Source organism: Vulpes lagopus, chromosome 17, assembly GCF_018345385.1.
Source record: "Vulpes lagopus strain Blue_001 chromosome 17, ASM1834538v1, whole genome shotgun sequence".
NCBI lineage: Eukaryota > Metazoa > Chordata > Mammalia > Carnivora > Canidae > Vulpes > Vulpes lagopus.
Genome location: NC_054840.1, coordinates 7,697,430 through 7,725,247, shown reverse-complemented (window position 1 = coordinate 7,725,247; position 27,818 = coordinate 7,697,430). Strand labels below are relative to the sequence as shown.

Sequence of the window (27,818 nt, the reverse complement as noted above, 5' to 3'; positions counted from 1 at the left end):
TACAGTGGTGTCAAAATTTTATGAGAGCAGTAGTTACCAAATTGCAACTAATATGATGGTAATTAGCATTTTGCATAGATTAGCCTTCAAATTTATTATTTTTAATATTATTGGATTGGAATGGCTAAGGTTGATTTACTGTGCTTTTTCTTCATTACAGTATCTGTTCTTGACAGCCAAAATAATTTTATTTTAAATTGACATGGCTTGATGCTCTTCCAGAGTGACATGTAAGAAATCTTGAAGGCTGAGGTTGCAAACTTGTCATTCTTCTCAAAATTCTATACTATTCCTTATCATAATACGCATATATTTTAGTTGTATCTGGTATCATCCTAACACTCATATTTATCATTTTAATTAAGTCTTTTTTAAAATATATTTGTTAAATGCAGTTTTCGGAAAAGTCTATTCTTAAATATGACTAAATTTTTGAAAGTCTGTTTAGGATGTTGAAGATCTTACTGAGAAATTATTTTCTAAAATAATTTTGTATGTATTAGATTATTTCTACTGTATTGTTAGATTTTAGAGTTTTTAAAAAGAAACCATAGATTATATATAAATGATTTTTTGCTGTTTTTAAATGGTATTTGTTTTATGTTTAATTTCATAGGATGATTTTGATAGACATATTTTAGAAAAAATTTTTTAAAGAAAACGTTCAATCAGTTCTCTTGCAAAAGCAGTTTATCACTTTTGTATATTTCAATTCTGCAGAAATTCTATAAATGAGAGTAGTTGAAATGTACATGTATAACGACAATCTACATGTTCTTGTTTTTTAAAATATCCTAGGACAATAGTTGTAACATTTGATGGATATCAGAAACATTTAAAAAAATAACACTATCCAAACCCCACCCCACCTTAGGCCTACTGAATCGTCCAGTCTCTGGGACATATATGCTGGAAAAGCTCCACAGGTGATTTTAATATAACCAGACATTGAGAACTATCTTAAATGTTTCTTGTTTTTTGGGAAAGCATTTAAAAATGAAGCCCTTCATTTTTTTCATAACTTTCCATCTGATACTCAGATTTTAAGTCTTTAGAATTTCCCTAGAAATAGCACCAAGTAAAAAGAAATTGTATTTTAATGCAATCTCTGTAAATTCTATATTTTTACTCATTATTTATGAACAGTATGGAGTTTTAGTTAATGGAGCATTAATTTCTTGAAACAGTGGTATGGTTACTCTCTTGTTCTCTGCAACCCCTGCCACCATTTATTCAAGAGAGATTTGGTGTATTTGCTTAAGGAATTAGGTAATTATCAGGTAGACTTAATAACCATCCAGAAATAGGGTATTTAGTTTCAAAGTAAACATCATGGATGTGAACAGGTATTTGCATTAAAATGTTTAGCCAGTATTTCAAATGCTGGAAAATTATTGAAATCAAGATACATAAACCTGCAGAGATAAGGTAAACACCACCCTTAAGTCAAATAGGAAAGACAAGCCTGAACATAATGACAGTAAAACAAGACAGAATGTCAAGTGTTTCAGGGGAAGGCAAGGAAGGAAATACGGAGCAGTCAACAAGAGCTGAATGGACAGAAACAGGGCCCGTTGTTCCCTGGATAGACAAACAGGAGATGGATGATGGGAAGGAATGTGCACAAAGCTAGTATGAATGAAGGCTGAATGAAGAAAGTATGAAACAGGGAGGAGGTAGGAGTCAAAGACATGTCCAGCACTATGCCTGACACATCTTACATGAAATAGTCCTCAATCCTTAACCTGTGCTAAAGGAGTAGGATTGGATAACCAGGTTGGTAACCCGTGGTCTCTCATACCCAAGCACAACTGACTGCTGAAGGGTGGAGATTAGAGGATCAGAGAGCCTACATTTATAACACATGATTCCATACTTAGATCTGCAGCTTAACTGAACATCTTACTAGGGAAAAAGAATTCTTAGGCCTGACCAAACTGGTTAGATTCTCAAGAATTTGAGCTCTGAAATTCAGAGACTTAGGTTTTGGAATATGTATAAGTGAAAAGATCGTTTAGAACTGGCCCAGAGTGAGTGAATCAAGCAAAGTCTAAAAGAAATTATGAATAAGTAGAGAAAGCTGATCTACAGAATGAAGCAAGGGAATGAAGTAAGGTCACAGAACCAAGCTACTGATTCTCTGTGAGAGAGAGGTGTGGCCTTGGAGTCCCCATTCTTGAGGTGGCACAGCACTATGCTTCATATCATTGTCCTGGGTGCCAGTGATTTTTTTTTTCCTGTGGTATCCTTACAGTAAATCCCCCTTTTCTTAGGCTTGAATGCGTTTCTTTTCCTTGCAGTTAGCTCTGACTTTAATAAGACATCTGAGTTTTGATCCTTAATGACTGAGATGATGGTGATGCCATTAAGTGTGATAGGGAAGATGAAGAAGAGGTTTATGGAAGAAAAGACTTTATTTTAGATGCACTGAATTTGATTGGTGGTACAATAGCCATGTGAAAATGTCTAGTAGTACTTGGAAATAGAGCCCAAAATCTAGGAGAGGTTAAAGCTAGAGCTCAGATCTTGTAAGCTAATGATTACTGGCATAGAAATGATTAAGGTGGGCCTGGGAGATGGTACTGAGCAAAAGAAAATCTTTGGGGAAATACATTTAAAGAATGAGCAAAAAGATAGGAGTGGCTGGGTGGCTCAGTCAGTTAAGCATCTGACTCTTGATCTCAGTTCAGGCCTTGATTTCAGGATTGTGAGTTCAAGTCCCGCTTTGGCATCATGCTGGGCATGGGTCCTACCTTAAAAAAATAAATAAAAGGTACAAAATGATAACAGGAAGAACACCAGGGTAGTGCAAATTTTATGAAGATGGAAGTGGTTTTGTACTGGTCATATGGTACAGAGAAATAGGGTACAAATCAAAGAAAACTTTTGGTTGGGTAATTGAAGTATGATGATCCTTTGAGAAGGCAATTGGAGTAATAGTGGAGATAGAAGCTAGCTGGATATGGTTTGAGTAGTAGTTAAGACATTGATTACTATTTAGTTGACAAGCAGTGTGGAGCAGAATCATTTTTTGTCGGTATATAAAATAAAGCACTTTATTCCTTACTTTCAAATCTGAAACATTGTAAAATGATGAGCATACTATGATTTGCAATACCATAATCAGAGGCTGCATTTGAGCCTGATCTTAAAGCATGACAAGAGGAGGATGGAAGGAAACTATATGGTTACAGATCTACTCTTTACAGTTCAGATGTGCAAAGAAGTGGGAGTTTTCTGACAGAACTTGCATTTCCTTCCACTTGAGCTCCCACCCCATGGGAAGTCAGGAAAATAGTAACTTTTAGTCTCAGCCAGTTGAAAAGGAAATACAATTTATGGCATTGTAAGGTAATGCTTAAACTTTTGAAAATTCTCTTGTTTCTCTCCTTTGTCTTCTCTTTAATCTGGCATCCAGATGTACGGAGGGGGTTTAAATAACATAATCAGGGAAAACTGTGTCTTCAGTTCTTCCACTTCTCTGGGTATCCTACTGGCCTCTGATGTAGTAGGCAACAGCTTGTAAAATATGTCATCAGGTTTGTCCTAGCTTGGTCAGAGCCCAGTAGTTCTTGACTAAATTGGCCTCACCTTGGTTCTAACAAATGTGGAGACCTCTGACATTTCTGCAGTTCTGATCAGGGTGCAGTTTAACCTGTGGCTGCCCACCTCCCCCAGCCAGCAGACTCAAAGTAAGCCTTTTTGCTTCCCATTCATCGACTTCCCAGTCAGCTACCTTCTGAGTTTCTGAGTCTCCCCTTGGGAGAATAAAGAAACTTGTAGGTGCCCTCCATACAACACAAGAGCAGAGATTACGCTGGACAGGCAAATCTCATTACCAAGGTTTACTTTCATGTGACTGTTTCCTACCCAGCCTGAGGAGAGGCCACCTCTTTCTAGAATCCTGTAAACTCCCCTACTACCCAACATATTACAGACATCTCAAAGCAATAAAAGATGAACTATTGTACAAAAGGAGTCAGACACAGTAAATTCTACAAGATTCAGTTTATATAAAATTCAAAAACAGGCAAAACTATATGGTGTTAGAAGAAGTGGTTGCCTGTTGGAAGAAGGTTGAGGGAGCTTCTCAGAAGCGTGTGGAATTTACTATCTATATCTAGGTCGTGGCTAACATGGATGGGTTAACTGCATGATAATTCATTGACTTGTTCACTTAAGTTTTTTTTTTTTTTTTGAGGTGGCTCAGTTGTTTAAGCATTCAACTCTTGATCGCAGCTCAGGCCCTGATCCTCAGGGTTGTGAGTTCAACCCCACATTGGGTTCCATGCTGGGCATGGAGCCTACTTAAAAAAAAATGTACTTTCTGTATGATTGCTATACTTCCATTTTAAAAAGTATATACTCAAAAAACTAACTTGAAGAATGAGAAAACCAGAGCATTGGTTCTTAACTTTGAGATTAAAGACCTGGATTGTAAAAATGCAGATTCCCCAGACTATCCTCGGAAGTTTTGATTCAGTAGGTCTGACTCTAAGAATCTGTAATTTTAACATTTGCCTCAGTGGTTTTGATGGTGCACACTTTAGAAATGCTGATTAGCATCTGTAGTTTAACAAACTATCCTTAACTCTGGACAGATACTCAAGTATAAGAGATTTGTCATATTGTTACTTGAATCTGAATTTATTGGATCTCTAATTGCTAGGAGCAACATTTCCTCACCCAGCTTAATGTTTTACAAATGTAATAATAGTTGTTTAAATTGTTCCTATTTTTTTTCCTATGGCTTGGTTTTATTGCATCCATTGAATTCTGCAGATTTTCAAATTTGATTAAAAGAATTTTATCCATTTCTTTTTGCATTCTTAACAATAGACATTTGATTTTCCTGAGATAAACAGCCATTTTAGATAGAATATTTAGTTCTAGATTATTCAGCATGTAATGTAAAAGAACTCTGTAAAAAACAGCCAGTCTTTATATCTGCAGAGCAGAGATCTTAAAATGAAAATAAGATTTGAACATGCAGAACATTGTCAAGTAATGTCTGACAAAACCTAGTAAGTAAAATCACTAACTAGTAAAATAAATCAGTTTGTCAGGATATATAATGTCATTTGTATAATTCTGTAATCTATACAGTATAGTTTTGTTGGTTCCATTGTAAACATTGGCAGATCTTTAAGTGCTTTTCACATCAATGGAAGGTCATAGTATTTCTAAAATTCCATTACCAGATCGTGGTAGTTCCTTTGATATAGCATATAAACAGAATTTACCTCGATAAAAATAACAACTTGAATTCTATTTCACCCATTGTTAATTAACATGAACTGTTGAGTATGTATTTTTCAATCAATTCCAGATGTTTTAAGATTTTGTTTTTCAGCACAGACTCAACCTGATAGCAACCATCCTGGATGATTCCCATTCATCTCTGAAAACATGAGAATGGATTTGGTAAGGCATTTAGGTCTTTTTCTGGTTCAATAACTCTGTAACATTAAGTGAAAATAGTGCCTCATACAGTTTTTAGATGTTCTTCCCCATACATAACCACCACCACCCTCTGTGACCACCCTCCCATTCCTCCCAGGAAGTCAGGAACGTGATGTTAGGTGCCAAATATAAGGAAAGACCGGTAAAACTTCAAGAATCATTAAATAATAATGAGTAGGAGATATTGATCTTAATTATTTATCTACCAAAGGACTGGGCAGATGTGAGCTTTATTTGATATACTAATATTTAAAAAATACAGCTATGATTGAGGGAATTTGCAATACTTTAAGTGAAGGCCAGTACTTAGACAACAGTAAAGTTGACCCCCACCTTAATCCACCTCCTCCCTATGACATTTAGAGATAAATGGTATTTTCTTGTAGACTGCAAAACCTCAACTTAAATTAACCTTTTAAACTGTCCACATGTCTTTTTTCACACTTTGCTTGACAAGTAAATCCTTCAGATGAAGCAGCCTTTTCTTGGTGTGTGTGAATAAATTTGTGAATATAAGTCTATAATCAAAGCATCATAGTATCGGTTGCATCCTCATAGGAATCTTAATTTGAAAACAAGATTGGCCATAGACTACAGTAATTATTTGCCATCAAATCATTAAAATCTTACTGGCATCTTCTAAAAGAGAACAATCTTAAAAAGTTCACTGGCATCACTGACTTGGAAAGCATACATTTACGTGTAATATATGTGTTTATTTACCTGTATTTGTGAAATTGTATTGACAACTATAATTACCTAAATGAGATATATAAAATATTTTTTCAACTTCTAAATCCCGTGAAATTCCTTGGCGGTCTGCCACCTGAACCCTTTTTACCATTTCATGACAACTTTCAGTTAGGATACCTATAATGGCTTTTTCTTTTTATGCTATTCTACTATTTAATGATATTTTTTCTTTTTTTTTTTTTTTTTAAGATTTTTATTTATTTATTCATGAGAGAGAGAGGGAGAAGGGAGAAGCAGAGACGCAAGTAGAGGGAGAAGCAGGCTCCCCGAAGGAAGTGGGACTCAATCCCAGACGCCAGGATCACATCCTGAGCCAAAGGCAGATGTTCAACTGCTGAGCTACCCAGGCATCCCTAATGATATTTTCTTTTGAAAAACAAGTTAGTTTAATTCCTTGTAGTTTTTTTTCCTCCATTGTTAAAATTTTAGTCTCTTTTCTCCCCCCGCCCCAGCCCTTTTTTCTTTTATTTTTTTAATTGATGTATAGTTGAAATGTTAGTTTCAGGGGTACAACATAGAGATCTGGCAATGATCTACATACATTACGAAATGCTCACTGTGATAAGTGTAGATACCATCTGTCACTGTACAGTGTTATTACAAGATTATTACATATGTTCTCTATGCTGTACTTTTTCATTATAACTTACTTTAATAAGATTGGAAATTTGTACCTCTTAATCTCTTTCATCTGATTTGTCTGTCTTTTCATATCCCTCCCCTCTGTCAACCAGTAGTTTGTTGTCTGTTTTTCTTTGTTCATTTGTTTCTGATTCCACATATAAGTGAAAGCATATGTTGTCTTTCTCCATCAACTTATCTCACATACCATAACCTTTAGGTCCATCAATGTTGCCAATGGCAAGATTTCTTTCTTTTTTATGATTAATAGTCCATTGTGTATCTCTACCACATCTTTCTCCATTCATCTATTGATGGACACTTAGGTTGCTTCTGTATCCTGGGTGTTATAAATAAAGCTGCTATAAACGTAGGGATGCATATCTTTTCAAAATAATGGTTTTGTTTTCTTTGGGTAAATGCATACAAATGGAATTGCTAGATCATATGGTAGTTATATTTTTATTTTTTTGGAGGAATTTCCATACGGTCTTCCATAGTGGTGGTACCAATTTACATTCTCATCAGCAGCCCATAAGGGTTCCTTTTTCTCCACACCAATAGTTTTCTCCTAACACTTAGCTCCAGTAATTTTGATACTAGCCATTCTGACAGGTGTGAAGTGATATAATTGTGGTTTTGATTTGCATTTCCTTGATGATTAGCGATGCTGAGCATCTTTTCATGTGTCTGTGGCCATCTGTATGTCCTTGGAAAAATGTCCATTCAGGTTAGATTGTTTGGGGTTTTTGGTTTCTAGTTGTAGGAGTTCTTTATATATATTTTGGATATTAACTTCTTTTTGTAAATGTCAGTTGCAAATATCTTCTCCCATTCAATAGGTTGCTTATTTGTTTTGACTCTTTTCCTCACTGTGCAAAAGCTTTTTAATTGGATATAGTCCCAGTTGTTTATTTTTGCTTTTTTTCCTCTTGCCTGAGGAGACATTTCCAGAAAAATACTGCCAAGACTGATGGCCAAGAGATTACAGCACAGCCTGTTTTTCTTTTAAGAGTTTTGTGGTTTCAGGTCTTTTACATTTAGGTCTTTAACCCATTTTGAGTTTACTTTTGTGTATCGCTTAAGAAAGTGGTCCTGTTTTCCCAAGACCATTTATTGAAGAGACTGTCTTTTTTCCATTGTGTATTCTTGCCTCCTTTGTCATAGGTTAATTAACGATATCAACATGGGGTTTTTTCCTCAACTCTCAGTTCTATTCCATTCATCTAGGTGTTGGTTTTTGTGCCAGTACCATATGTTTTAATTACTACAGCTTTGTTGCATAGTTTGAAATCTCAGATTGTGATATGTCAAGATTGCTTCAGTTATTCAGGGTCTTAAGTGGTTCCATTCAAATTTTAGGATTTTTCTTTTCTAGTTACGTGAAAAATACCATTAGTATTTTGATAAGGATTGCATTAATTCTGTAGATTGCTTTGGGTAGTATGGACGTTTTAACAATATTAAGTCTTCTGTGAATCTTTCCATTGTTTGTGTTGTCCTCAATTTCTTTCATCAATGTCTTTTTTTTTTTTTTAACCTTAATTTTTTTTAAGAAAGCTCTACACCCAAAGTGGGACTCAAACTCACAAGAGTCACACACTCTTCTGACTGAGCCAGACAGGCACCCCAGTATTTTAATTCTTTTTGATAACAGTTGTTTATAGGACTGTTTTCTTAATTTTCTGCTGTTTGTTATTAGTGTACAGGAATGCAATAGATATCTATATATTGTGTATCCTGCAACTTAACTGAATTCATTTATTCTAATAATTTTTTGGTGGAGTCTTTAGTGTTTTCTATAATTAGTATCGTCTGCAAATTGACAGTTTTACTTCTTCCTTACCAATTCAGATGCCTTTTATTTTTGTCTGAATGCTATGGCTAGGACTTCTAGTACATATTGAGTCTAAGTGGTGAAAGTGGATATACTCGTTTCTGATCATAGGGGAAAACTTTCAGCTTTTTACCATTATGATGTTAGCTTTGGGTTTGTCATTTATGTCTTTTATTCTGTTGAGGGATGTTCCTTCTGTGCCCACTTTGAGTTTTTATCATCAATGGATGTTCAGTTTTCATCCTTTTTCCTGCATCTACTGAGATGATCAAATGACTTTTATCCTTCATATTGTTAATGTATATCATGTCAGTTGATTTGCAGGTATTGAAACATTACATCCCTGGAATAAATATGACTTGATCATAGTGAATGATCTTGTAATGTATTTTTTTTAATTCTGTTCACTAAAATATTTTATCGAGGATCTTTGCATTTATGTTCATCAGGAATTAATGGCTTATAGTTTACTTTTTTTTTTTTTTTGGTAGTCTCTTTGGTGTTGGTGTCAGGATAATGCTGACCTCATAGAATGAATTTTGGAGAACTTCTCCCTCTTCTATTTTTTGGGATAGCCTGAGGATAGGTATAAACATTTCTTTAAATATTTGGTAGAATTCCCCTGTGAAGTCATCTGATCCTGGATTTTTGTTGGGAGTTTTTTAAATCACTGGTCCGATTTTGTTACTAATAATTGGCCTGTTTAGATTTTCTATTTCTTCTTGATTCAGTTGGAAGATTGCATGTTTTTAGAAAGTCTGCTTCTTCTAGGTTGTCCACTTTCTTGGCATATAGTTTTTTGTAGTCATTGCTTTTTTTTTTTTTTTGTATTTTTATGGTGTCAGTTTTAACTTATTTTTCATTTCTGATTTTGAGGGTTTTTTTATTAGTCTGGCTAAAGTTTTATCAATTTTGTTTATCTTTTCAAAGAACCAACTCTTTGTCTCATTGATCTTCTCTGTTGTTTTTTAGTCTCTATTTCATTTATTTCCACTCTAATCTTTACTATATCCTTTCTTCCACTGACTGTCGGCTTTGTTGGTACTTCGGTTTCTAGTTCCTTTAGATGTAAGGCTAGATTGTTTAAAATGTTTCTTGAGGTAGGCCTATATCACTATACATTTCCCTCTTAGAAATGCTTTTGCAGGATGCATGGGCGGCTTAGTGGTTGAGCGTCTGCCTTTGGCTCAGGACGTGATCCTGGGGTCCTGGTATCGAGTCCCACATCACACTCCTTGCAGGGAGCCTGCTTCTCCCTCTACCTGTGTGTCTCTGCCTGTCTCTGTGTCTCTCATGAATAAATAAATAACATCCTAAAAATGCTTTTGCTGTGTCCTAAAGATTTTGAACTGTAGTGTTTCCATTTTTATTTGTCTCCAAGTAGTTTTGATTTCTTGTTTGTTGATCATTGGTTGCTTAGTAACATACTGTTTAGCTTTAAGGTATTTTGTGTTTCTTCCAGTTTTCTTGTAATTGATTTCTGTCTAGTTTCATACTGTTATGGTGGGAAAAGATGCTTGATAGGATTTCAGTCTTCATAGACTTGTTTTATGGCCTACCATGTGATCTGTCCTGGAGAATGTTCCATGAACACTTGAATAGATATTCTGCTGTTTTAGGGTGGAAAATTCTGTGTATATCTTTTAAGTCCATCTGGCCTAATGTGTCATTCAAAACCACTGTTTCCTTATTGATTTTCTGTCTTGGCCATTTATCCATTGATTTAAGCAGGTGTTAAATCCCTCTACTATTACTGTGTTATTGTCAATTTCTCCCTTTAGGTCTGTTAATATTTGCTTTGTATATTTAGATGGCACTCCTAAGTTGGATGCACAGATACTTATATCCTGTTAGTGAATTGATTCTTTTATCATTATTTAATGACCTTTTTCTTTTTACAGTCTTGTTTTAAAGTCTGTTTTACCTGATATGAGTATGGGGGTATGAGTATTAGTAGCCCCAACATTCCTTCTGCCTCTGTTTGCATGGAAGATCTTTTTCCATCCCTTTACTTTCAGTCTGTATGCATCTTTAGGTCTGAAGTGAGTCTATTGTAGGCAAGCATATAGATGGGTCTTATTTTTTTTATCCATTCCGTCACCTTATATCTTTTCCTTGGAGCATTTAGTTCATTTTTTTTTTTTTAATTTTTATTTATTTATGATAGGAACACAGTGAGAGAGAGAGGCAGAGACACAGGCAGAGGGAGAAGCAGGCTCCATGCACCGGGAGCCTGACGTGGGATTCGATCCCGGATCTCCAGGATCGCGCCCTGGGCCAAAGGCAGGCGCAAAACCGCTGCGCCACCCAGGGATCCCCGCATTTAGTTCATTTAAAGTAATTATTGATAGTTGTGTACTTCATACCATTTTGTTGCTTTCTGGTTATTTTTTGTAGTTCTCTCTTCCCTTGTGATTGGTTCCTTTCTCTTTTTCTGTATCTATTACAGGTTTTTGGTTTGTGGTTACCATGGGGTTCATGTGGAACACGCTATGTGTATATCAGTTTATATTGAGATCATAGTCTTTTTAGTTTTCTAGAAGCACTAAATTTTCATTCCCTTCTTCCTGTTTTATGTATATGATACCATATTTTACCTCTTTTTGGTATATCCCTTGACTAATTTTTACAGATATAATTGATCCTACTGCTTTTATTTTAACCTCCTTACTAGGCTTATGAGTTTTAGATCTACCTTAATTATGTGTTTGCTTTTACTGGGAAATTTTCTCCTCTCATAACTTTCTTCTATTGTGGCCTTTTCTTTCCACTTAAAGAATTTCCTTTAAAAAATATTTAAGATTTTATTTATTTATTCATGAGAGACACAGAGAGAGAGGCAGGCTTCCTGTGGGGAGCCTGATGCCAGACTCAATCCTCAGACCTGGGGATCACAACCGGAGCCAAAGGCAGATGCTTAACCACTGAGGCATCCTGCAGAAGCATTTCTAAGGGGGAAATGTATAGTGATACAGGCCTACCTCAAGAGACAAGGGCATTTTAAACAATCTAACCTTACATCTAAAGGAAGTAGAAGAACTGCCTTGTAAAGCTAGTTTAGTGGTGATGAACTCCTTTGTCTGGGACACTCTCTCTCCTTCAACTCTGAGTGATAATCTTGCTGAATAGAGTATTCTTGGTTGCAAGGTTTGTTTGTTTTTTCTTTCAGCACTTTGATTATGCCATTCCCTGCTAGCCAATGGAGTTCCTGCTGAAAATGAGTGCATAGCCTTAGGGAGTTTCCCATGTATGTAACTGTTTGCTTTTCTCTTGCCTTTGGGATTCTCTAATTTTTGCCATTTTAATTATGTGTCTTGGTGTGCACCTCCTTGGGTTCATCTTAAGGCTCTCCTTATTTCTTGTATCTAAAGGTCCATTTCATTCCTCAGGTTAAGGAAGTTTTCAGCTGTTATTTCTTCAAGTAAGTTTTTTGTCCCCCTTCTTTCGTCTCCTGGGATCCCTATATAATGCAAATGTTCACACACTTGATATGTCACAGAGGTCCCCTTAACCTAAATTTTAATTTTTGCTGTTCAGCTTGGATGTTTTCCATTACCCTGTCTTCCATATCACTGGCATGTTTTTCTGTATCCTCTAATCCACTGATTTCCTCTAGCATATTTTTAATTTTAGTTATTCTGTTCCTCAGCTCTGACTAGTTTTTATTTTATATCTCTTTTGTTGAAGTTCTGAGTTCATTCATTCTTCTCTCAAGTCTGGTGACTGTCTTTCTGACCATGACCTTAAACTCTTTTGGGCATATTGCTTATCTTTCATTTAGCTCTTTTTCTGTGGTTTCACTTTCTTTTGTTTGGGACATATTCCTGTGTCTCCTCATTTTGTCTCTTTCTAGGAATTAGGTCAGCTGCTTTTCCTGGATGTTGTGGCCTTGTGTAGAAGGGGGTACTGTGGTTTCCTGCAACGCAGTCCTCCTGGTCACCAGAACCTGTTGTGGTCGAGCCATGACTGATGCTAGCATGCTGGTGGATGACGCTAGCCCTCTACTCCACTGGCTACAATGATCATCCTCTAGTGTTGAGGGTACATTGGTGGGCAGAGCTTTTTCCTTGCACAGCTGGCTAGTAAGCCCCACTGCAGCCTCTAAAGCATACAGACAGGGCCAGCCCTCTGTCTGCAGTGATCTACTTTGCCTGCTGTGTGCTCACTGGTGGGCAGGGCTTGCCTCCCATGTGGCTGGCTGTGAGACTTGGTCACAGTAGCTGGGGGTTTATTAGTCGGCAGAGCTGGCCCTTAGGTGCCTCTGTGACTGCTGCAGACACACTGAGGGGTAGGGCTTGCTCTCTAGCCAGCTGAGAAGCCTAGCTGTAGCAGCTGCGTGTACACTGGTATGTGGGGTTAGCTCCCCATGGCAGGAATTGGTATGGAGAGGTGCCTGCCACAGGGGGCAGGTTAGACAGGGCATGGCACACAGTGCTAACAAGGTAAGTGGAGAATGTTAACTGGCTTCTACAAGTGTCTGGCTGCCTAGGCTGGGAGAGGGCGAGAAAAATGGCACCCACCAGCTCTTTCATTCCTGGAGAAAGCTCCTGTATTTTCTGCCCTTCCTGTATACATCCTAAAACAAGTCAGTAAATCTCCCTCACGTATATCCCAGGCACTTTTCAAACTGCTGCTTCTGTATCGGGCCTAGTTATTTGGTGTGCTGGCTTTTAAAGGGTGGTGACTTCCTATGGCCTTTCCTATGGCCCTCCAGCTCTCCACTGAGCGTGGAGTTAAGCCACACTGATTTTCAAAGCCAGACATTGTAGAGACTGGTCTCAGTCCAACTCCCCAGGGCCAGGGGTGTCCATTGTGGAATGTCTCCTCCTTGTGAGGCCCTCACCTTTGTGAGTAGTCACTCCAGGGGTTTAATTCCTTATGGTATCTTTGTCCCTCTTACCCTTTTTGATGTGACCTTGTCTCTACACCTGGCTGGCTACACCTGGCTGTGGAAGATCTTTTGGCCAGTCCTGGTTTTCAAGTGAGTTGTATTATGTGTAGCAATTTGCCTCCATGTGTCCATGGTGGGGAAGTGAATTCAGGGTTCTCCTTCTCTGCCATTTTCCCTCTCCTGTAAAATTGCTTTTAGAAAATTATACGAAGTCATTTTAATATAGTTGTATCTTTTACACATTTGAAAAAAGTAATGTTCTAAATTATGAAAGAAAAATTTAATAGGCAATAAAATATTAAGGTAAGACAATGTGTAAATATTATTTTAGTTTTTTCATAGATGTCCACCTACTGGTACAAGAGTAAAACCTGCATTAGCTGAGTGCCTGCAAGCTGCTCCATAAGTTGGCCTCCAGTAATAATGCCTTTTAAGGCCATTCGAGACTTCTGCAAGATACACATGTCCATCCACCACATATGCCTCCACGTCTGTATTGTCTGGTTTTAGACGGCCCATTTGCATTAACTCTGAATATGCCTAGGATTTTTAAGAAGAGAAAAACCTATCATTAAGAAAATTGTTCAATTATCAAAATGAATAAGCTTGCAAAAATTAGAAATAAGTTTTAAGGTATTTTGTTTTATGACTCCGAGAATTAACAATTCTCTGTATTCCCGATTTTGTGGGTCAAGGATCCCATGATCAAAATTTTCAAGTCCTACAGGAGTTCTTAAATGAAGGAGGAAAGAGTTGTAAATGCCCTTGAAAATACAACAATATACATTTCTCAGAAAAATAACCAGATTTTGGCATACAGCTGTATGGAGCTCATGAACTCCCTGAAGCTGCTTTATAGACTAAGGCTAACAGACAATTTCCATAGTATTAGACATTGGCCTGGCTGGTAGCCCAATTCCAAATTCATTGTAGAATTTTCTTTGCATATCTCTTACGGGTCCTTGGTATCTTTGTAAGGGTGTCACACAAACATGTTAAAATGGTTGGCCAATAAGGTTAGGAGTATAAAGAAAGGCAAATATTTACAGAGTGTAAAAGATTTAAAATTTTAGTTGCTTTCTACTCCAGTTTGTCATTATGCCAAACTCAGTTTCTATTGTGTAGAATATGTTTTTCTCAAATCAGGGGTTTAAGTAGTATATCTTATTACTCTTTTTAGAGATGGAATTTTGGATTGTCTTTGCAAATTGAGAATTTTAGCATCTTAATTCTTTCCAAATAAAAACTACTTGTTACAATACTTTTTGTTTGGAAAGTAGTATCAAGGGCTCTATTTATAAGCAACATATAAAAGCACTCACACTATATGTCTCCAAATTCCATGTCTTGGTTTAATTATTGGGCAGCAGATTGGAGATTGTGCTGCATCAAATAGAATAAATCAACTAATTTTTAAAATGTTTTAACTTTGGAGGAATTAGGACTGTATGATTCAGTGATCTTTACACCAATATGTAGTATTTGATATCTTCTGCTATTTCAACCACAAAACTTTCCAGTGGTTAATTTTTAGGACTTAGGTTAAAATTTATCAAAACTACAGTGTCTTACTATATTTTGGAATCATTTCTAAGGCCACCTGTGAATGTCTGATATTATAGAGAAGACCCCAGAAAAAGCCTCTGTGAAGAAAAAAAAAATAAAACTTACCACACATGTAGCCTCATCAAATTTGTTTCCCCAAATGTAGACATTTGAGAGGGTGGGGTTTATTTTCATTGACTGCGAAAGTGCAACAAGTCCTTCTCCCTCTATGTTGTTGCTGACTACTGACAACCTATGAAAAACAAGTAGTGGTAATCCTGGAAACCAATACATACATCCACAAAGAGGATGCATAAATAGATACTTAAAAGTAGTGCTAATTAAAATCTAAGAAACTTCGTTTCCTAAGTGGATGTTTCATGTATGTAGAAAAGCTACATACCAGAAACCCAGTCTGTTTTAGATCATTCAGTAAACATTTGGGTGGATTACAAATACACCTTTCAGGATAAAGTCATCTGTAGTATTTTCTTTGATTATTTTTTATCTTGGTCATATTGAATGATTATAATTTTTCTATAGAATTCAGGATACTGTAGGAGGTAAGAATTTTCTCATTCTTAAGCAGTCATGACTAGAATCAATCTAATTTTAAATAGACATTACTTTTGAAAAAGGAATTGAAATGTCTAATGTCTGTTTAGAAACTTTTCATATTTCATCATGGATGTTGGGGTTACTATTTTAAATGTTTAAGTTTTTCTCATTGATGAAATATAAACCATACTAACGCTTTAAGACTCCTGTTGTATGAAGCAAGAGTTTCACTGAGATACTTTGCTCCTGCATTTTCTATTCTGTTAAAAGAAAGATCTAGTACTTCCAGGGTCGTATTGGTTTTCAGTACATCAGCCAAATACACCATTCCATCACGAGTTATTTTATTGCTGGGAAGGGAAAAATACATGGTTACATTTGAAATATGAAGTATTCTTTTATTCATAAAGATTAACATGCTTCAAAACTGTTGTATAGAACATTACTTTCTAGTTTAGTAAAGATTTTTCTTAAAGATTTATTTATTTATTCATTATAGACATAGAAAGAGGCAGAGACACAGGCAGAGGGAGAAGCAGGCTCCATGCAGGGAGCCCTACATGGGACTCGATCCCAGGACTCCAGGATTGCGCCCTGGGCCAAAGACAGGCACCAAACCTCTGAGCCACCCAGGGATCCCCTCTAATTTAGTAAAGATTTTAATCACTCAGTTTCCAAAAAAGTTAACGAAAATTTGCTATAAAAGGTTGCTTCCATTCTAGTTTACTCCTGATTAAACTGCTCATTCACATTGTTAGGAGATAGAATATCAGTTGAAACTAAATACTAAAGCTTATTAGGACAAAAAGTTGACAACAGTGGTTGTATTTTCTGGTCTTTGAATTAGTGTCTAACAGTGTGTCATATGTACTGTGAACATTTACATAGATTATTCCCAGGACTTCTGGATTAATGTATTAATAATCACTTACCAGCTGACATCAAGGTAGCGTAGGCTTCCATTTAGATACAGTGCATCACATAACTGTTTTATACCACAGTTTTTTACATTATGCTTACACATGTGTAGTTCAACAAGGCAGTGATTTTCTTTCAACATGTGGCCTAGATGAACTGTGGACTCTTCCTAAAAATAGGTAAAATCTTTTTCTAAAATACATTTTGAAGCTGTACGTGTTTATTCCAAACACATGCTTAGTTATTTAAATTAGCTTTTAAAAAAGGTATCAATTAAGACTATTAGTCTATAGTTTGTTTTGGCTTGGCTTTTAAGAAAAATCAATTTTGCCACAAATGATGCTTTAGAATTTTAAAAACCACTGTATTTGCAAAGTACAGTGACCTAAATGATGTAAAAGAGGCTGGTTTTAAAAAGTCTTAATTCTGGGCGTGATCCTGGAGACTTGGGATCGAGTCCCACATCAGGCTCCCTGCATGGAGCCTGCTTCTCCCTCTGCTGTGTCTCTGCCTCTCTCTGTCTCTCATGAATAAATAAATGGAATCTTTTAAAAAAAATTTTAATAAGTCTCATAATTCTAAACAATAAAAGTTGGTCCCATGATGTATTGCACATGTTAAGTTCCCTTATTGCTGTCTTCGCAAGAATTTCTAAATGTTTCTTAAACCCTCATATGTTGCTGAACTTCTCGATCTCTACTCTTTACAGACAAAATACAAAGATGTTTCTCAGTGTCGATTCTATTTTTAAAATATACTCATTAGTCCTGTACTATCTAGTACTTCTCTTTTGTAATCATCCCAAATTTCTAAATGTGTTGTACTGTTCTAGTCACTGGAAGACTTATTTTTAATTCCAAAATCTGTTTCCAGGCAAAAAGTATATAACCTCAATGAGGATTTGGATACTAAGCACTTTTTTTTTTTTTTTTTTTTTTTTTACTAAGCACATTTAAGTTGTTAACAAAGTCAAAGCAGGTCTTAAAACTAATGGGTCAGTATTTTATGGTAAGGAGAAGCCCTCTTGACTGCTGCATTTTTTTTTTTTTCTAAGTAAGCTCCATGCCTGGCATATGGAGCCCAGTGCAGGGCTTGAACTCACAACCCTGAGGATCAAGACCTGAGCAGAGATCAAGAGTTGGATGCTTAACCAACTGAGCCACCCAGGTGCCCCGAGACTGCTATATATATAATAAAAGTCACTGAAAATTCTGATCACGAACACAGATAACTATGTATGCTCATATTATTGTCTTCTACATAATAACTCAGAAAAACTACAAAAGTTAAACCACACAGCAGTAGCAGATAGTACATGAGTTTTGTGTTTTGTTTTTTTTTGTTTGTTTTTTTTTTTTTTTTAGTACATGAGTTTTGTAATGAAAAGTATATGAGTTACATAATTAAACTATCCAAATACTAGCTTTATACTAGCTGCCTGACTTTGGGCAAATTATTTCATCTAGCTTAGTCTCCGTTTCCTTTTCTGTAAGTTAGATAAAATTGTACTTCCCCTCACAGAATTAACAAAAAAGTACCTGGCACAAAATAACTGTTCTATAGAACACTGCATTTTTTTATTCAGTATTCCATAATCCTATATCTGATTTAAACTTCTGCTGACATTGGAAAAAGTACACCCAAAGGGAAGCTATAGTTTGGGATCTTAACAAATGAAAATTGACCACTTGGGGGGTGGGCAGTATTGCTCTGCATGGTGCCTGGAACAGAAAACAGGATATATATTGTGTTTTATGCTTTGATTGCAATTTTTTTTTTTTTTTAGGGTCAAGAAGTTTGGTTGTAGGACCACCCTTGTTAAGGAAAGGAACTAGAATCAGAAATAGTAAAGGGTTTTTAGATCCATTTGCCAAGTTTGACAATTTGCCTAGTATGGCACCTGGCATTCATATTTTTCCATGCTCCTTCAAATAGTGAAATGTAATTCCTTAAATAGGTTTGCAGGCTTATGTTTGGGAATGGCAAAGTGTGAAGCACCACACAAGAAGTCTACTCCACAGCCACTGAAGAGACTAGTACTCCCAGGGGTAGAATGGAGGGTGGCTGCCTTGTAGAGGAGTAGGAAGCATGCTAGAGTTTAGCTGACTCCTAGAAGCACCAGGCTGAGACCTGAGAAAGGCCTTGGGCTTCTCATAACTATTCTCAGATTTGGGAATGACACCACTTGACATGCTTTTAAAAAAAAAGGAATTGTGCTTCCAATGTGATTTCATATAGTTTAACATACTTCCTTGAGACTTTAATCCAGAAAATTTTGATTTAGTCTTCAAATCTGATGTCCTTAATCTGAGAACCTTCTCTGCAACATCTCCTAAAAATCATGTTAAGAACCAAAGCAGCCCTGAAAGCAGGTACCATGTTTTCAGTCCATCTTGTGTCCAGCGTGCAGCTTAGCTATAGGATCAAGTCTAGACTTTGCAGGTTGCTATTCGCCTACAGTTTTTGTTTTTAAGTTTTTAAGATTTATTTATTCATGAGAGACACAGAGACATAGGCAGCGGGAGAAATAGGCTTCCCCACGGGGAGCCTGATGTGGGACTTGATCCTAGGACCCCAGGATCACGCCCTGAGTTGGAGGCAGACTCAACCACCATGCCACCAGACATCCCTACTCAGGATTTCAAAAACGGTTTAGTAATACCAATATAACAACAAAACAATTCACACTGAGTTCTTACACTCCAGTCTTTAAAACTTTGTCTTGATTACTTTGCTGCTTTACAGGTTTACTCACTGTTAGTCTGAGTTCACAAGGGGGGAAAAAAAAAGACCTGGTTTACTGCTTAAATACGTAACATCTAAAATCATAATTTAACTCCATTTTTCTTCAAAATAAGTTTTTCTTCGTAAACGCAGTAAATTCTAAAAATATGAACCTTGACATAACCTTCAATTTATTCACATGTAGTAATGTTAAGCTCTCATCACTTTGAATACATACCTGTTCACCATACAGTATAGGTCGGTTTAGGTTTATTCCCTTAATTGTTTGGTTTTGAGTTAGGACTGTAGCAAATGCTATCACACTTTGCATTCCCTAGAAACAGTAAATTCATTAAGGAAATTGATGAAGTATATAACCTCCCTATTTCAAAATCAGTAATTTAGATTTGAAGAAATAAACTCTTAAATTATAAACCCTGAATTACAGTTTGGTCAAACTAGCAATGAATTGTTACTATGTTATGTTCTCTTCCCCTTCCCTAAAATCTGTAAGACAGGAGAGGAGCTCTTAAAGTTTCAGGATCCATTTCCTATGGTGTTCACTTCTGGGTTTGCTCCTAAGCCCTCAGGGTTCTGTGGGCTGCAGACCTCAGATGCCCAGACACGCAGAGCCCAGCTAGGGCTCTACACCACTCACACACCCTCGTGCAAGCATTCTATGTGCATACTCGTACTTCGGGTGTATGTGGTGGGAAAGGTTACTAATCACCTTTTTCACGGCTTCCACACGGTTCCCTCTTGACCACCTGGGAAAGGCCTCATTCCCCCATTTCTATGGTGGACCCCACCACACACACCCAGGTGTTGTGCCAGAAAACCTGGGCCTCCTCACTGCCCGTCTATTCACCCTCACATGCAATTAATCAGTTAAGTCTTAGAGATCGTCTCCACAAGAGGTCTCAGGTTAGCCGTCTGCCCCCACCCCAGCCCCGTACTCACAACGCCTATAGTAACTTCCTAAGTGGTAAGTGAGCTTCCTCTTTCCACCCTCTAGTGCCCCAGAAGCCAGAGTGATCTTTTTGAAGGACCATTAGATCATGTAAGCCCTCAAAGCCTTATGATACGTATTTATAATATGACCCCCTCTTCCCCTGGCCTTGACCCACAGCCCATACAATGTTGCTGGATCTGGCCTCTGCAGACCTCTCACCTTCACGTTGAGATACTCTTAACTCCCTTGGTCTAGCCATTCTGGCTTTTTCAGTTCTTAAAACCCGCCAGGCTTGACATTTCATTATTCATATACGTCTCATGATTTTTGCGGTATTTGTCAGTTTTACTATTTACTTAGTAGTTTTCTGTTAAATCACTCACTTTTTCCAATTTTAAAGCTCTATCACTACCAGAAATGGAAAACTGTAATTTCTCAAAATAGAAAGCATCTGTAAAATACAGATAAAATACAACAGTAGTAAAATTACCTCAATCCATAATAGCATTGCGACCCATACCACGCTATTTTAGAGTCTGTGTGTGCTGGACCCCTGCCTGGAATGTTGTGCCATGGACCCTCTTCCAAGGCACTTTTTTCTCATCCTTCCATGACTCGTAACTATTATGTCCTCAAATATTAGGCAACTGTCCTATCATGCATATTACCTCCTTCCAAATGGAGTACTTGGCCATCTTTGTAGCACTTTTCTCTTTATCGATAGAATAAATTAGAACTAGAATATAGGTTTTCTAATGAAGTAGCAGTTGTTTAATTAAACAGTCTTTAAAAATCCCATTAGATTAAGAAGGGTTATAGATAGAGGCTTAGGAACAATTTTATTCTAGGCATTCCTCTATAGTATTATTTAATACAACCTGATTTTTTTAATAGCACCATTATGTCTAATAGTAAAAAAAACTTGTGATATTTAGGGACAAGTTTATTCATTCATAAGACTGTTATTTAGCTGGTCTCTTTAACGGTTCCCTATCCTGGTTTCCAAGAATGATGCAGTACCTGGGTGATTTTTCTCATAAGTATTTTACTCACCAGATCACAGTCACCCAGATCTAACTTTTCTAAAGATGAATTAATTTGCAGCATTGCAGCAAAAAACATTCCACCTTTATTTTCAATCTTGTTTCCAGTCATTCTGAGGTATTTCAGAGTTGTATTCTTCTGAAAAGGAAAAGAATCAAAACTTCATTAAATTCTTCTTCCACAGAATTGTCTTTTGATTACATAAGTTAGGAGACTATTACTATTTGCAAACTCATCAATTTTTCATGAAGATAGAATAGGCTGTACTCTTTAAAGGTAAATATTGTTTCCCAATAAGAGATGAAAAAAATCCAGCTTATTTTTGTAGTGTCAGGATTCCCAGGAAACCGATGCTGAAACAATGCCTAGTAAATGATGCAAATCTTAATTAATTTTCCTTTCAGTGGGAAATCTATACATTTGTTTTCTAAAAAAATTATACCGCTTTTTAAAATTGTGAAATTCATATAACCCACAATTAACCATTTTAAAGTGTATAATTCACTGGTTTTTAATAAAGTCACAATGTTACACAGCCATCACCTAGCTAGTTCCAAAATACTTTCATCACCCCCTCACCCCCCACAAAAGAAGACCCTGAACTATTAAGCAATCACTCCATATTCTACCTGTATTACTTTTTATTTTTCAAGATTTTATTTATTCATGAGAGACACACACACAGAGAGACGCAGAGACACAGGCAGAGGGAGGAGCAGGCTCCATGCAGGGAGTCTGACGTGGGACTTGATCCGGGACTCCAGGATCACACCCTGGTTAGAAGGCAGACCCTTAAACCGCTGAGCCACCCAGGCTGCCCTCCCTGTATTACTTTTAAAGGAATGTAATTTCTCAGACACTTGCAAAGTTTAACTCCTCGTTCCACTCCTTTCACTATTCTTTCACAAAGAAAGACGTTTTCTAATATTCACACAGAAGTCTGCAAATATTGACAGGACATTATTATAGACAAAAAGTGGAAACCCAAACATCCTTAACTGATGCATGAATAGGATATATCCAAACAAGGGAATATTATTCAGCAGTAAAGAAGGAATGAAGTTCGTTACAATACGGATGAACCTTGAAAGTATTAAGCCGGTCACAAAAGCCTACATATTGTAAGAGTCCATTTATGTGAAATGTCCAGAATAGGCAATCTATAGATGGAATATAGATTAGTGACTGCCAGGGGCTGGGGAGTGAAAGAAGCATGGAGAAGTGAAAGAAGTATTGCTAATGGGTGCAGAGCTGCTTTTTTGGGATAAAAATGTTCTAAAAACAGTGATGGTCACACAATTCTGAATATACAAAAACCTACTGAACACCTTCAAATTTTCATGGAAAATTTTTATGTGAATTATCTTAATAAAGCTATTTTTTAAAGAAGTTCAAAAGTGTTCATGTAAGGTTACATTTAAATAAATTGAAGTGTAATGAAAATACACATTTGCACGAGTTCATAATAACATTTGACCCTGTTAATTACAAGCTATCAGAAGGTAAAATTCCCAAGGAAAATATTAGTTTGAGGTCTATAAATGCTTACATGTAGTGCTTTAGCAATCAGTTCTCCACCTTCGGGCCCAATATCATTAAACATAAGATTTAAGTAAATGAGTTTATGTTGTTTCTGTAATAAGAGAAAACAAGCTATTACACAGGTAATTATGAGGAAAAAAATATCAGTATAGGAGCTGCTTAATTTAAGTAAAAGTATTTACCTCCAAGGAAAATCTTTGTAACAGAAAATCTGAAAGTCCAACAAAACAAACTACCATTGAGGGGTGGGGGGTGGGGAGGGTGTAAATGACCATTCTCATTTAAACATAACTGCAAAATAATTGAAAGAAAAAGATTATTCTATTTTGATTGATGATTCAAAGTACGAATGTCCTTTATATATTTAACTGTTCAGGTTTGCAAAAGAGGACTCAGGAGCTCTAGGTACCAACAATCTGATAACACACACAAGTGGGTTTTCAGTGTTGTTTTTTTTTTTTAATATTTTATTTATTTGACAGGACTTAAGCAGGGGAAGCTGCAGGCAGAGGTAGAGAGAGAAGCAGGCTCCCTGCTGAGCAGGAAGCATGATAGGGGCTCCATCCCAGGACCCTGGGACCAAAGGCAGACACTGAACCGACTGAGCCCCCAGGTGCCCCTTTTCAGTATTTCAAGTGTTATAAATACAGTGCAAGTCAGGACCCTGGACATTTTGCAAAACTAGCATTTTTGTGTGTGTGCCCCTAGTCTAGGGGGTTTCACTGTAAACAAAACTAAGAACATTTTGATGATTTTTGCAGCATTTTGTACTTGCTGAGAATAAATTAGTTCATATTCTTTTTTAAATCTTCACTCTACTTCTGCTCTGCACCATCTCACGAATATGCAAGATCATGTTAAAGCTCATTGGAAGCACGTTTAGCAGTTGGGACAAGTAGGTAGGAACTTAAAGAGCTAACTAACTTAAGAGGTATCAAAGAAATGATACAGGCTGCTTTAAACATTTTAACTGAAAATACAGACATATACCCGTATTTTCCAATCTTCCGATGTTGAAACAAAGCCTTAAAGTACACCTACTCTGATTGGTGGAGCAGGCTGGTTTTTTTTTGGTTTTTGTTTTTTTGACCTCTCTTTCTTAAATAAAATGCAACCTTAATGCAGCATTTCAGCAGGGACATCTCCAAAGTGAAGTCTGCAATAAAGGGTTAACTTAGCAGGCTTGGGGTGCTCAAACCCTGCACCTTCCAAAGAAAGGACTGGTTCTTCACTGACTTCTGGAAGAAAACAAAGAGAACTAAGAACATTTTGTAGTAAAATACCTGGAGCAGTCTTGCAGCATAGTATGCACCAACGTCACTTATGAGGTTATATCTAACATCCAAACCTGAAGAACACAGATGAATAGAGACAGATATTCCATATACTGAATAATTAAAATCAGGAAAATGAAAGCAAGAGGCAATGATTGTTAGGGAGACATATACCATTAATATATAGATTCTTCTTTAAAATTCTGGAAAGAATCCAAAAATCTTCACATGTTACTCTTTCTACTGGCATTAAGCAACTGTTACCAGCAATGTTTAATGTGAGTCCTTCCAATCTGTTAAAGTACAAAAAAGAAACCCAATAAAGAAATGAGTACTTTTTTCTTCCCCCGTAAACAGTAACATCATGAATAGCATTTACTGAAACCAGGTATGTATCACAATACAGATTTATACCAAGTAACTTAAGACTACTGAATATTCTGCAGATTTTGTAAATACTTTTACACTATATAATTTTTTCTCACAAAAAAAAAAAAAAGGTATCTCTACTTGATAGTGACATCAAAGACTTCAATGATTTTCATAAGTAAATCCAGCTCACAGGAATTCAGGACAAATCTGAAGGAGAGCGCTGGTCTAGTGCTCTTCCCCTACTCCACTACCCTCAAGGCCAACTAACCGCGTCCATCATCTACTTCCCCAAATCAAAGGGTATGTGTGTCCATTTTAATAAGCATTTGCAAATCATCTTAAACCAATCACTCAGTATTGCAAGGTTTTCACACAGATCCAATGTCAGTGGATATTATGTAATCAAGTATTTGTCTTCCTTACCCCTTTTCAATTTCTTTATCCACTTCTTGGAGCTTATGCAATATAAAATAGTTAATTTTCTGGGACTTTTCCACACATAGATTATAATAATTCTCCTGGAGATGGCCAATAATTTCTGGAGATTTTGAAAGATAAGTACATTGCTCTTCATCACTTAGAAATTATACCAGGACCTTTCCTGTCCCCCTCCCACCACCCCCCCCCCCCAATTGCACTTCTTTCAAAGATATGAATGTGTGTGTGTATAGAGTCAGGGGTGAGGAAGAAAAGGAGATAGAATTAAGAATAGAGAAAGGAAGATGGAATTGGGAATAAAAATGCTGTCTGGAGAAGCACGCACTGAGAGTGGGCAGACACTAACTTGCAAGTGGCACAAGGGAAAAACTGGTCCTGGTAGCTGAGGAAAGGGATATTCAAAGAAATTATTTTGTTCAAAACCACACAGCTAATAAGGGCAGAGTATAAAAACAGACTCCAAAGCCTCTTTTTGCCACCTTGGGTTAGGGTGACTCACAGGTTTTGGTTTTTATTTTTTTTTCCCATGACTTCAAATAAAGACATTTTTATCAGAGAGTCTAAGCTCTAAAAGGATCCGAAAAATCACCAAGTCCCAGAAGCTTCTTAGATGCCCTCTACACCATCCTTGAATATAGCTCTGGCGGTTCCTCCTAACACTGAGTTGAAGCCTGGCTCATAGAAGCTCTTTGCCCTCCCGGCCTTTCCATTTCCTCTTTGTAAAGCTTGATTCTTCTCTGTTCAGTCCTTAATAAAGACAACACAAACAAAGCAGGAGTTGAAATCTCCTTCCTCTGTTATGCCTGCAGCTTTCCTTAACGGCCTTACTGTTTTTGGTATTAATTTAAAAGGATCTTTTGCATTCTGGGGTGGAATCTATGTTAGCAGCACATACCACTATCTTTGTTTTTTGTCCTATCTTTTGTATAGGTCTCTTAAAACAAACGAACAAAAACAAAACAAAAACAAAAAACAAAATCTGCTCAGAGATCTCACTACTCAATCATCCTGGTGTCTTCAGGAGCCAACCTCTGAGTCTCTGCATCTCAAGAGATATCCTTGGCTGAGTAGATTTCTGCACTACATGAACTCAAGAGTTTGCTAAACAAATTTGCAAAACAAGATTAAAAAAAAAAAAAGATTTTATTTACTCATGAGAGACACAGAGAGAGGCTGAGACATTGGCAGAGAGAGAAGCAGGCTCCATGCAGGGAGCCGGATGCGGGACTTGATCCTGGGACTCCCGGGTAACGACCCGAGCCAAATGTAGATGCTCAACCCCTGAGCCACCCAGGTGTCCACAAAACAGGATTTAAAATGAGGAACATTGACAGAAAAAAAATAAAATAAAATAAGGAACATTAAAAAATGAAAGCAGTAAACTTTTCTTAATAGTTTTTAAAAATAACCTTTAAGAAATTAACCCACTTATTCCAGACAACTTGGAAATTTCAAATTCAAAAGCAGCTAAGTATCAGCAATCCCCTTGCTAAAGAACCATTACAACGGAGGCTCACGTGGAATTCAACCTATAAAATGCTACTTCAATAGCAAACAGATCTCAAAGGAATTTACTTGTTGGAGCTGGGATCCCACTGGGGCTTCTTTCTTCCCTTTCTGGCTCCTACCTTCCTCGGGATTCAAAAGAGAAGAGGGGCAGCCGGGGTGGCTCAGTGGTTCAGCGCTGCCTTGGGCCCAGGGCGTGACCCCGGGGTCCTGGGATCGAGTCCTGCGTCAGGCTCCCTGCGTGGGGCCTGCTTCTCCCTCTGTCTGTGTCTCTGCTTCTCTCTGTGTGTCTCTCATGAATAAATAAGTAAAATCTTAAAAAATAAAAATGAAAAAGGAGAAGACTGCCCTGAGAATCCCTGAGGGTTCAGTGCCCGCCCTCAGCGGGCCGCAGCATACCCGAGGCCTGCAGAAGAAACGTGTCAGACTTGAACTCCTTGCTTCTCTGAGCGAAGGAATCTTCCACTACAACCTGAATGGGGCTAAAGAAAGTCACGAGAAGATTCTTATTACCTGACCACGGGCTTAAAGTATTTAAAAGTTTCTGCTCTATTTTCCCTGCTGTGCTCCCTTGATTTAAAATTCACCTGTTGCAACGTCAGGATTCTAGGGCACCAGGAGCTTATTTCCGGTATTCCTATCAGGGGAGCAGTACCAAGGCCGGCCTCACCCTGCCAGGAAAGCTAAAACTAGGACTAACCAGTTGCACAAGAAAATAGCAAGAGCCTGACTCAGACGTCCCTCTTCATCCGTGCCGGTCTCGTATTCCAAGTACCTTTCACCTGGTAGCACGTTTTACATTTTCTAAAGAAAGGGCTCATTTTGCAGGTGGCCGCGCACGCCCTTCTGCGCTGGAGCAGCCAAGGCCCAGGAGGCTCAGGGCGGAGCACGACGCCCATCTCAAGCTTGCTTGCTTGCTTGCTTGCTTGTTTATTTATTTATATTTAGCTTTAAGTGAAGATCTTAGTCCCGGGGGGGGGGGGGCAGGCCTGGGGGGGGTCGCAGGGCCACACGGGGGGAAGCTGCGGGCGCGGAGCCCAGGGGCCAGGGCAGCTCCGGAGGCCGGCAGGGCTGCTCGCGGCTGCAGGCCCAGGCACGCGCTTCCCGCCCAGCACCGAGCCCCGACGGCGGCCGCCGGCACGGCCCCGGGGAGGGGGGGCCCTGGCGCTCCCGGGGCACCTCCGGTCCCCGGCTCCGCGGAGGAGCTGCTGCGGCGCCCCTGGCGCTCCCGAGGCCCGCGGCCGCCCGGGGGCGCCCTATTCCTTACCAGTACCGCCAGCCAGCGCCCAGGACGGGGCCGGGGTCGCGGCGGGGGCGGGGGCGGGGGGCAGAGGCGGGGGCCCGCCCGCGGCGCCCTCGCTGCCGCCGTCCCACATCCTC

General features: G+C 37.9%; 1 protein-coding gene across 2 annotated transcripts; it reads right to left on the bottom strand.

Moving 5' to 3' along the window:
- Positions 1-13,103: 13,103 nt before the first annotated feature.
- LRRC34 (leucine rich repeat containing 34) lies at positions 13,104-27,818 on the bottom strand. 2 transcript variants are annotated; one of them, XM_041731725.1, is made up of 11 exons: positions 27,706-27,818; positions 24,918-25,032; positions 24,297-24,415; positions 24,132-24,196; positions 22,856-22,939; positions 21,316-21,444; positions 19,549-19,644; positions 16,601-16,755; positions 15,863-16,018; positions 15,237-15,363; positions 13,104-14,105 (listed from the first exon to the last, which is right to left on the bottom strand). In XM_041731725.1, the coding sequence occupies exons 1-11, from the start codon at positions 27,812-27,814 to the stop codon at positions 13,902-13,904; spliced, it is 1,359 nt and encodes a 452-aa protein (XP_041587659.1). In that variant the 5' UTR covers positions 27,815-27,818; the 3' UTR covers positions 13,104-13,901. The 2 variants fall into 2 exon arrangements, with proteins under 2 accessions (XP_041587659.1, XP_041587660.1); XM_041731726.1 differs by lacking the exon at positions 24,918-25,032 and having other exon boundaries at positions 27,706-27,777.